This window comes from Gossypium arboreum, chromosome 6 (assembly GCF_025698485.1).
Source record: "Gossypium arboreum isolate Shixiya-1 chromosome 6, ASM2569848v2, whole genome shotgun sequence".
Taxonomy (NCBI): Eukaryota; Viridiplantae; Streptophyta; class Magnoliopsida; order Malvales; family Malvaceae; genus Gossypium; species Gossypium arboreum.
In genome coordinates this window covers 142,367,042-142,378,753 of record NC_069075.1, presented here as the reverse complement: position 1 = coordinate 142,378,753, position 11,712 = coordinate 142,367,042, and the positions used below count along the sequence as shown (strand labels likewise).

The window sequence follows — 11,712 nt, the reverse complement described above, 5'->3', positions numbered from 1 at the left end:
GAAGAACTAATTTTTATTTTGATTTAATGTACAATGATTAATTTGCTTATTTTTTAATAAATAGTTCAAAACATAATCTGGCTCCTACTACAGGAATTTTATGGTACTTTTACCACTAAATTAAATATATCATTGATTAAACCCGGTTCGAACCGAGTTTTAGGATGCAGCTATCAAGTAATTCGTTGAGACCAGTTTATAGGATTTGTTTTTTTGCGTATTATATTTTTATTGGATAATCCCAGTACTAAAACCGTCGACATTACGCCACGTACTTTTAATGAGCTGGCCCATTTGTCCGAATAAGACCCGGCTTGGAGCCGTAACTAATTCGGCTTCCATTTCACAGCATTTTATTTTAATTTTCCAAAAATTATCATATTTATCAAATAGTAAATCATATTAAGGATAATAAGTCGAAGTTATCAAAAATATTACGAAAGTTTTCAAAGTGATAAAATATGATAAAAAGTTTTATCTAGCGTATCAATTAACTACAAAAATCATTACAAAAGTCACCCAAATAATTAAAACTAGTGTGGTGATACACCCCTTATGCCGGGAAAAATAAAGAATAGAAAATATTATTTAAGTAATGATTTTTTAATTTTAATAATTAGTAAAAATGCAAACAATTTGATAAGAAAGAAAATAATACTAAATTCTAATACATTCACGATATGTTAAAATGATTAAAAATATATTTATAAAAAATTATGTAAAAATCAAATAATTTTTATTGAAATAATAAAATTGATGATTTAAGAAACTTGATGTCTTAAGTTCAAATGTGTGAATTTATTTTGAATTTAAATTATTTTTATAAATTTTATATAAAGTTATAATAAAAAAACATCATAATAATATTCATTATTTTTAAACAAAAAATATTTTTAATTATTTTCAATTAAATTTGTGTTGGTTAGCTTGTAAGCAATAGACTAATTATTGAACATACAAAATTTAAGATGGTGATTTTAAATTAAAATTTTTGGGTCAAGTATAGATAAAATTCATCATGTTCATTCTGCTAAAATATTCTTTTTAATTTTTAACTATTTATATACATTCTAAAACATAATTTTAAATAATATAAAACATATAATCTAATTTTAAAAATACTTTCTTTTATATATTTTATTATTTTTAAATTTCATAATATATATTTGGCTTAGATTTGTAGCAAAAGAAAATATATCAGGTAGGTTGAGACAAAATCAAAAGTATTATGTCAAGGTCAATTTCTTCCTATAATTAATCCATATATTTTAAATATAATCTACATTAAATCCGAATTGCCCAAACTAATGACTAAACTGTCAGAAAAACTTAATTAATCTGATATTAATGCTTCAAAGACAATTAAATCATGTTTTGAAATTTAAAAATCAATTTAGAATCTGTCAATAATTTGAGAATATCTAATGCAATTAATTCAAAAACTAAATTTACACGTGTTAGACATCATGCTTATATCCAACACTTGAATATCAGTAGCATATGCTTATCATAATTATGCCCCGGAATAAGGTATCTACATCTTAGTATAGTTTCAACTTCCATGCATTCCTATTTTATAATTATGCATCATCAGCCTTTTTTTTTTTTATGATGAGAACTAACAAATGTTCTACAAAGCTCACCTTGCAGACAAAGGACGATATCAAACAAGCTTGGAATGCTCTTTCCCACTGAAGAAAAACAAGAACTGCAAAACCAAATGAGTCTGGGAATAAAATCTCACTATCTTCTTGATTTTTTCTCGTACTCCTATCGAGAGTTTTGTCTTACCTAATTGCATCACATAAACGGAGGAGGACAAAATCTCAATGTCCATGGCCATAAATTCACACGAGACTCGAAGATGCAAAATGGATACCGGGTCTACCACCAAAAGGAGCTGATTTAGTTACCTGTGGCTCACCAAAAGATGCACACAACGTTAGAAAGAAGTACAATCTTCCTAAAATAATAAAAGTTGCAGTGGTTAGAACAAGAACTAGGAAGATTAGACAAAGGGGACAACTTCAGGGCAAAGTTTGTACTATATGCATTGAGAATAGGGGTCTAAATGAGACAATGGTACTCACAAGCTACTCGAGTTCACTCGAAAAAACTTCAAGCTCGATTCAATAATAGCCGAGCCAAGCTCGAGCTATCAATCAAGCCAAATTTCAGCATAGTAATAATCGACTCGAATACTAGCAAGCCTTATCGAGCTTTTCATATTTTTATATTATTATTTACATTATCACCCTTAATATATATTATTAACCCTAAGCTTAAGTATTGAACCGAGCTATAGCTCGAGTAGCTTGATTATATCTCGAGCCAAGCTCAAATTTAAAGTTCAATTGAGCTTGAGCTGAGTCTCAAACTCTGAACTTCAAGCTTGAGCTTGACAGTATTCAGGCTCGGCTCGACTCCATTACATCCCCTAATTGGAAAGATACTATCCCTGTTTTCCATCCGAGACCTTTCAAAACTAAAAGAGATGTACAGAGAGCAGTGGCTACTTATCAACTTCTCAATAAGTTAGATGTAAAAGATTGATTAAATGTTATCGTAAGCTTTATTAGATAGAAGAGATTAACATTGCATCAGCTTTACTTTCAGCCACATTATGTCTCTTTCTTTCGGTATAAACAACCATCACGTGATGTTGCAAAAAAAATATATCATACAAACTTCTCTAGTTTTTTCGGATGAGCCAAATTATAGAATCGAGAATCAGGGTGTAACCTTGCCATAGTGAAGACAATTCTGCAACTTACAAATAAACCACAAAATGTCATAAAACAGAAGTGAATTTAACTAACCAAATATACACAGAGCATGACTTACAGGATCATCGGCAATGCTTCTAATTCCGTGTAACCGTCCTGGAATATCACCGGCTATTCTTTAAAATTTTGTGTACTAGATACAGAAGCCCAAGGAATCTGCTGTTCCTTTCTTGCCTAACATAGTAAATCATAGCAGTCCAACTCAAAGCAAACTGGAGAGGAGAGCAATCACTATCTGCCCCTCAACCTTTTACAAGGCCCAATTAAATTCAGTGTCCCAATCGCCAACATGCCTCCGAAATCTGGATATAAAAAAATTCAAAGTTCTCTAATGACAACTAAAAGAAACATATGAGTTCCAGTTTCTGCTTCTTACAGCTTCTGTCTTCAATTGAAAGGCTCCATTTGCTCATTGTATCTGCCAACCTGTTAATAACAGCCATCCAAGCTAGAATAGTGAGCTTTGGGATTTGACATTAGAACCAAAGCAATCTATATGCCAGGTGACCTTAGTTTGTAGTTTCCAACAAGATGGCATTCCCCTGGAAAATCTATGTATTCACTGTCTCAAAATATCTCGAGTCCTGAAAGTGAAGTGGTTCATTTCCCCAAGAAACCCACCCACCTAACATTTCTCTAGCAAAGAGTTCAATACATCGAGCAGGTTTAACTCCAGGAACATGGTCCAACAGTAATTCTATAAAGGGAAAGAAAGAAAAGAGTTAATATGAGTGAGAATTCAAGCACTGAGTTGCATGTAAAAGTTGGTTATCATAATAACAGAGGCATTTACTTCATAAGCATAAAAAAAATGAATTAACTCCTTCTCAGATGATATATACGAAAGAAGAAAATAGGTAAAAGATCTCTTCAGTCCCTCTCAATTTCAATATTGAGCAAATTAATCCCTCTCAAAAAGGTCGAAGCAATTTAATCCCTATCAATTTTGAAAGTGAGCAATTAAGGACAATTAATCATAGTGTTAATTTCTTCCGTCAATTGTACATAATTTTGATTGATATAATAACAAATTTAGCCCTTAATGTTTACATATTTTGTCAATTTAGTTTTGGTTCTAAAAGTTTCAACAAATTTAGTCTCAAGTCTCAACATTTGCAAATTTACACAAATTTTGTGGGCTAATCAAAACCAAATTGAAAGAATGTGTAAACTTTGAGGGGTATATTTGATATTATGCCAATAAAAATAATATAAAATTGACATTAACGTAATTGTTAGTCTTTAGTTGCTCAATTTAGAAATTGACAGAGATTAAATTGCTCCACTTTTTTTTAGAGGGACTAATTTGCTCAATATCAATATATTGAGGGCCAGAAAAGATATATTTTACCAAGAAAATATTAAGAAAATAGTTCATTTTTGGTCAAGAAAATCTCCCATGGCATGGTGAAAGAATAAAAATGCTTGCAACCATATATTATGGCAACTATTTAAGTAGTCCATCAATAAAATAATACCTCCAATTAGGGGTTTCCTCGAGTAACCTCCAGGAATGCTTATGATAATATGTTCATCTTTTATCGACCTAAATACTGAAGGGCAATTTGAATCCATTTCCTGCAAAAGTTCCACAGTGTAAGCAACAAAAATAATCTAGTCAAGAGCAACCAGCAATTAAAAGCATGTATAATGCATAGCTTATGTTTATTACTTTTCCTTGACAGTATCCCAGGAGAAGACATTCATATGGCCGATGATGAAAGAGGTCAAGATCACTGATCAATGAACCGTCCCCTTTCACCTGAAAATCTCAAGCAAAACCCAATTTAAATGATAATTTGCAAATCAGCATTGTTTCAACTTCGTGCAAAACACACACAAAGACAAAAAAGGTGAGAGAGTAACCTTCAACCAGTAAAAAGTAGACACATATCTAACTCCCCATGCAGGGAATAGCTCTTTCTCAATGAAGGTACGCAATTTCTCTCTATTTGTCACCCATAAGGCCACAAGTGCACCCCCTCTGTGTGTAAGTTGCTTAATTGGAAGGGATAAGAAATACCGGTTTGGTAATGTTGGGTACCTGAAGCAATCGGGAAATAAAAACACAGGTGAAAATATATTGACAAGAAGAAACTCACAAAAATATGATCAGGAAGGTATAAACTGTCAAAAGCAGTAGTGATGTGTTTGATACATTGAAATATGTGATTACATACACTGATTTCTGACGAGCACTTCCGTTTTCCCATGGAGGATCAATAACTATAAGGTTGAAACCACTATCAGATTCAGCTGCATAAGCACAAAAAAAGGAAGTCGATGTTCATCTTAATTCTATGTGTCAGTGGTTCTTAGGGCAGCTAAAGAAAAATTTGGCAAATGTAAGGGTAAAAGTACCATAGAGACCCCTATACTAAGAGTCAAATTGTATTTTGCCCTCACTACTCAAAAAATGAGCAAATTAGTCCTTGTACATTAGACCAAAGAGCAAATTGGTCCTTCATGTTAAAAATTGCATCCATTTGTACTATTAAAATTAGCATGGTCGACAGAATAACTAGACAGTGACGTAAGCTGTGCCATATGTACCTCATTCTTATGTACAAGGACCAGTTTTAACAGCAGAAATGGATGAAATTTTTAACAAAAATATCATTTTGCTCTTTGATCTAAAGTACAAGGACTAATTTGCCTTTTTCTTAGTAGAAGCAAAATGCAATCTGACTCCTAATACAAAGGCCTCTATGTTACTTTTACCCAATAATGATGCATGATATCAAATAGAATAAAATATAAACGCAGAACCAGATAACATGTTGGAATCTCTCAACATGAATTAAAGCAATATGATACATATATATATATATATGTGTGTGTGTGTGTGTGTAAAGTTGCAGCCTAAAGAGAATGGACTTGATGTGCAATATTTACCGGGTATTATATTGCGAATCTGCCCCAAATCCGACTTCAACATGATCAAGGACACAACATATAAGAACATATCAGACATTATAAGAAAGAATCTGAGACAATTTGGAATATGAAATCTATTTTCAACAGAATCAAAACGATATAACAGTTAAACCATTCTCGTGAATTCTAAGTTTCAAATATCTTAATCTTAAGCATTTTAAGAAAGAAAATCAACACACCATGTAGAAACGACTCATGCTGGGTAATACATAACGCCTGTTCAGAAATTCAGCCTCCACTTCTTCTGGCGTGTCGTTAACCACTAAATTATTAAAAACTGGAAGCACTCTCCGTTCATTGATTCCATTTTCTGAAACAGATATGAAACTAATAACAAAAAAATTCATAAAAAATACAGAACGTTAATCACTAAACCAGTGAACAAGGACTTTTAAACAAACCTCCATTATCAGTCTCGCTTTTCAGTCTACTAAACTTAAAATCAAGAGTTATATCATACAGAGGAGCTTGCCAAACTCTTCCAAGCTCAACGAAAGAATGCTCTTCATCACCGCCGCTTAGCTCCGTTGAAGAACAAAAATCACTCCTTATTTTGCTCATAATCGCTGGAAAATCAGCTGATACGAGTAAAGATTCATGCGCCTTTAACAATAAAGGCCTCACCTCCTAAACCGATCATAAAACAAATTAACCGAATGGCAAAAAGAAATTAAAAACAAATTTTAAAAAATTTTACCTGGTGACGCTTATCTGCGGCTTGTTCTTTTTCATTGAGTGAATGAGTTTGTTTCTTCGGTTTTCGTTTTCGCTTCTTAGGATTGGAGGAGAGATTAGGTTCTTGAGCGGAGTGTTTGGATTCAAAGAAACGGGAATAATAGGACGAAGGAGATACGCGAAAACGAGTGTAGGATCGGTTAAGTATTCGAACCGGGTCGATGAAGACGGCATTGGAATTCGGTAGTTCATAAATGCCGGAATCTAAGAATCTGGATAGCTCGTCACTTGGTTTCGATTTGATCTCCATTTCCAGAGCTCTCAACTGAGTCAAGTCAGCTATATGCCTAGGCGCCTTTGTTTAGCTGCTTGCTCGTCGACTCACAGAAGTAGTTCATTGTGGTTAGTTGAGATTGGACTGGACCTGAATAATTGGCTGGTTCGCCATTTGTCGGCCTAGTCATACCCTAAATTCTTACCTGAATCTAATGTAAAAGTAACATAAAAAGGATTTATTCTGAACGTTACATTATATTTTGCTCTTTTGTTTAAAAATACGTAAATTAGGTCATGAATATTAGATAAAAATATACTGATTACTCTGTTAAAATTTTATCTTTTTATTATTAAAATTAGTCTTTATATGTTAGCATGAGATATAAATGACATATAATATTTAATTATTTGATTTTTGTCAGTTACGCCAGTTTTTAATAGTAGAGATGGATGAAAATTTTAATAGAAAATAACCAATTTTTTTTTATCTAACGTATGGGAACTAATTTACTCATTTAAGAAAATAGACAAATTATAATTTGACTCCCAGTATATGGGGCTTTCATGGTAATTTTAACATCTGATAATGGTAGTTGATATTGTATTAGTACTGTCCTTACTAGTTGGTATATATTGTTTTAGTCCTCAATCGATATCAATTAATTTAAGCTCCGTTTTTTGTCAAGATTCCAATGTGTTTCTCTCATTTTGGCATATACCAACATGTATCGGCCTATACGATTGGTAGGAGAGAGCAATCAATCGGTTTAATTGGTCAATTGTGTCATTTTTTTCAAACCAACTTTAATATGAGAAAATCAACTTGAATGACTTTAACTGAGAAAACCGACCAAACTAAAGCAATTTTGATTCAACTGGTTTTGTCAATTTTTTTCGATTTACTCTATCTTTGGTTTATGGTTATTAGGTTAAGTTTACGAGGTTGTATATCTATTATATTTTATAAAATAAAAATATTTTAAATAAAATTTAAATAATATAAAATAAGTTAAAATTTCCAGTCAGTTCGGTTTTGAGATTCAAAATATATTGATACCCGAAACGATACATCGAAACACGTCTATGTTGGTACATTCTAGACCCATTCACGAGTACGATTGTTCGTACAAAATTTAAAAAGATTTAGACAAAATATTAAACAAAAATAGGTTCGAGATAAACTTAAGTTATTTAAAATATGGATTAGAATTGGCTTCAATATTTAAGTTTCAAGTCACCTGAATTTTTAATTTAGTAATATATTATGTTAAATTATTTTTATATATTGTTTAATTTATAACATTAAAAAAAAGGCCCTACATACGTAAAACCATTAGGTGTAAAAGAAAAAATATATATTTTATGATTTTACCGTGAATGAAAAAATTGAAAGAAAGGGAAAGTAGCGTGGGGTTGAGAAAGATAAAAGGAAAGTTATAATTTAATCTCAACGACATATTTTTTTATATTTAAAATTTTAATAAATGAAAAAATATAAATTATTAAATATTAAGTTAGAAATAATATAAATAATTTTCAACAATATTATAAAAATAATATGAGTCTGTTTAAAATAGATTTGGGTTAACTATTTATAAATACGAGTAAATTTAGATAAAATTTTAAACCCATATTTCTAACCAAACAAAGCTTAGACAAGTATGAAATGTTTTAATGTCATATTTAAACTGAATTAATGGACAAATGAATACCTCTAATACATATCAATATCAATGAAAGAACGGGTAAAAGCACTATGAAGTTTATTGTACTATAAATTAGATTACATTTTACCTTCTATACTAAAAAAAAAGAATAAATCGGTTCTTTCTATTAAAAATTCTTTCATTTCATTGTTAAAAACTGTCGTGATCTATAAAATGTAATATCCTGATTTTGGGCTTAGTCGGAATAGTGGTTTCGTGACCATAAAATTCGAGATAGAAATAATTATTTTATTATTATTTTAAGGTCTATGATATGATTGCATGGTTGTGTGAAAATTTCGTGAAGAAATTTTATGCATAAAGTGCTTAAATTGAAATTATGGACTAAATCGAATAATTTGCAAAACTTGCATTCTAGAAGTTCTAGTATGAAATTGTTTTGAAATATTAATTAGGAGGGCTTAAATAGAAATTTTACCAATTTCTAAGTCTATGGACAAAAATTGGACATGGATGGAATTTTTGGAAAGTTTAGTAGTAAGGGCATTTTGGTCATTTAGGGGTAAAATGAATTAAAATACAAAATTAAAAGCCAATTTTGCTCATCTTCAACCCCATGGCCGAATATAGCAAGGAGAAACCATGGCTAGGGTTTTTCAAGCTTCCAAGCTCGATTTGTTGACAAGCCAGCTCGGAAATCGGGAACGGTCGAAGGCACGCTCACACTATCCGTATACCATCTTGGCATAATGGCTTGTATATTTTGAGTATGGCATGTATAGCATTATAACCATTTTGTATATATGGTCTTGTGATATGGTTATTGAGTAGTATGGAAATGCTTGGTAATGATTAGTCATTGGAATGGCTAATCATGATCATATTCGGTGTTATGTATGTCAAATTACTAGCTAATCCATGGAAACCATGAAATAGGTAAAATTTACCATAAAAATAGATTCAGACAGCAGTAGTGATGTGAATTTGAAAAATCACTAAAAATAGTAGAAATGGAATTAAATAATGAATAAGTTATGGAATCGAAGCTTGATGAGTCTATTTTCATATGGAAAAAGAGAAACAGGTATATGAGTTATATTTTATGAGATGTTTAAATTTTTGTGAAACAGGGCCAGAGCAATTTCTGGATCCCCTGTTCTGACTTTGGAAATTCACTATAAATTTTACAAAGATAATTAAAAGTCATGCTTTATATGTACAGATTCATTATTGAGTCTAGTTTTATTAGAGACAAACGGAATAGTCATTGAAGCTCTGTACAGGGAGATATCTGATTCGTAATACACAGAGGTCAGAGTAGTCAAACCCTGAAACAGGGGAGACTTTAACTAATAAACTGTACTAATTTGCCCGACCAAAAATTCTAGAAAAAAATTACTAGATAGATATATGAGTCTAGTTTCAGGAAAAATTTACGGAATTGGATTTCGAGTTTCGAACTCGAGATATGAATTTTTAAGCGACTGTGACGCAGATTGCTAGCTTGACTGGAAATTTTAAAAATAAATTGTTTGTGCTGTTTAAGTAATGAATTAAGTCTGTTAACACCTCGTGTTCGACTCCGGCGAGGGTCTCGGGTACGGGGCGTTACATAAAATAACCAAACAATTACATGTGATGTGCCACGTGCACCTTATGCGGACATTTAGGGACCAATTTTTAGCAGTAAAATAAATAAAACTTTTAATAGGATGACTAATTTGTTCTTTGGTCAAACGTATAATAACTAATTTATCTATTTTTTAAATAAAAATAAAATACAATTCGACTTTTAATACAAATTTTTCATAATACCTTTTATGGATAAAAATATTGGTTTAACTCAATTTAATATTAAAAACAATAACTTGTACCCGAATATGTTAATCGGCATTTTCGTTATAGAATCTCGAGTAATCATATAGTCGGTATATTGATTAATGATTAGAGACCGTATATTGCAAAAGATTACAAAATCGTGCAATGATTATGTCTTAATTTTAAAATTAAAGGGTAAAAATTAAAATTATATATTAATTTTGATTTAATATATAATTTGATACGTGAATTTTAATTTAATATAACTATTAAGGAAAATTTTGATTGTGACTAAAATTTATGCATGAAACTTTAATTTTGATTTAATCATACTCATTTAAAAAATAAATATATTAATTTATTTTTTATTGGATAAATATAATTATTCAGTATATACAATATATAAACATAAAATGTTACTATATCAATAATTATATTAATAATTTATGAGAATTGAATCAAATCAAATTTTTATGTATAAAATTACACATTAAATTAAAATTAATGTATAATTTTGATATTTATTCCTAAAATTAAAAAAGAAAAACTCGAGGGCAAATTACAACTAAGGTCACTAAATTATTAGTAAATTTACGTTTTGATCATTTAAGTTCAAAATATTACAATGTGGCCACTGAACTATTTGATTTTCAGTTATAACTCACTAAACTATTTGAAATTTTTATTTAAGTCACTAAACTATTAATTTTTTTTTTTATAAAAAGTTTAGCTGATGAGCTCCAAGCAACAATTCGACGCTTGGTAAGATGGATCAGTACCCATTGATGAGTAAAAGAACATACATTAGATCCAATTTGATTTGATGATTAGTGTCAAACATCGAAGAAGAAACCTATTTGAGTTTTAAGTCACAAATTCATGATGTTTAAAGTTATTTCATAAAAAAAAAATTGAACTATAAAAAAAGAAAGTAAATGAGAGCTTTCAGTTGGTGTAGATGATGCGAATATTGAATACCATACAATAATGATTTTAATAGCATGTGAATTTAAATTAAAACCTTTGGATAATTAAGTGACTATTTTGTATTTTTTTTAAATTGAGTGACTAAAATATAAATTTATTAATAGTTTAGTTAGTGAGGTGTAGGTTATAGATACATGTGCTCATTAAAGTCAGCTCAATCAGGTAAAATTGGAGATTGACGAAGTCAAAAAGACATTTAACGAAGAAGGAAGCTTCGAGGAAATTGATGGCCTAAGCTATTGGAATTTGTTGGGATAAAGTATCATTCAGTCCTTGAAATTGATAGTTTTCTCACATTAGTCATTGAATCTTTTTAGTCCACATTAACCAATTTCTCAATTTGAATTTTGAACTTAAATTTTGTTAAGGGTTTTTGATGTGGTGCTTTTATATTGCGCCATATCATCACTTAATCTTTAAATTTTTTAAAATTTTATGTACTTTTAGATTTTATATAAAACTTTTAAAATTATCAAATAATTATTTGATACAATTTTAAAATGTTACATCATTAGAACTTAATTGAATCTAATTTCATGATCAAATTTTCAAATTTTGTGAAGTTT

General features: G+C 30.2%; 1 protein-coding gene across 4 annotated transcripts; it reads right to left on the bottom strand.

Annotated features, from left to right (window-relative positions):
- Positions 1 to 1,410: 1,410 nt before the first annotated feature.
- LOC108480805 (methyltransferase-like protein 2) lies at positions 1,411 to 6,916 on the bottom strand. Of its 4 annotated transcripts, none has more exons than XM_053029229.1 (13): positions 6,421 to 6,916; positions 6,125 to 6,350; positions 5,903 to 6,033; positions 5,682 to 5,715; positions 4,967 to 5,042; positions 4,653 to 4,830; positions 4,459 to 4,548; positions 4,265 to 4,364; positions 3,163 to 3,483; positions 2,845 to 3,088; positions 2,743 to 2,763; positions 1,792 to 1,913; positions 1,411 to 1,708 (listed from the first exon to the last, which is right to left on the bottom strand). In XM_053029229.1, exons 1-9 carry the CDS (start codon positions 6,706 to 6,708, stop codon positions 3,338 to 3,340), a joined length of 1,269 nt encoding a protein of 422 aa, XP_052885189.1. In that variant the 5' UTR covers positions 6,709 to 6,916; the 3' UTR covers positions 1,411 to 1,708; positions 1,792 to 1,913; positions 2,743 to 2,763; positions 2,845 to 3,088; positions 3,163 to 3,337. The 4 variants fall into 4 exon arrangements, with proteins under 4 accessions (XP_052885189.1, XP_017639400.1, XP_017639399.1 ...); XM_017783911.2 differs by lacking the exon at positions 2,743 to 2,763 and having other exon boundaries at positions 3,163 to 3,212; positions 3,295 to 3,483; XM_017783910.2 differs by lacking the exon at positions 2,743 to 2,763.
- Positions 6,917 to 11,712: the final 4,796 nt, after the last annotated feature.

Bases quoted from the DNA above. Each gene is read 5' to 3' on its own strand.
- LOC108480805 (XM_053029229.1), bottom strand. From the start codon at position 6,708: ATGGAGATCAAATCGAAACCAAGTGACGAGCTATCCAGATTCTTAGAT. The intron at 6,034-6,124 runs GTTTGTTTAAAA...TATCTGTTTCAG, and splicing joins AAGCGAGACTGATAATGGAG to AAAATGGAATCAATGAACGG. The intron at 4,831-4,966 runs GTATGTAATCAC...CGATTGCTTCAG, and splicing joins AGTGCTCGTCAGAAATCAGT to GTACCCAACATTACCAAACC.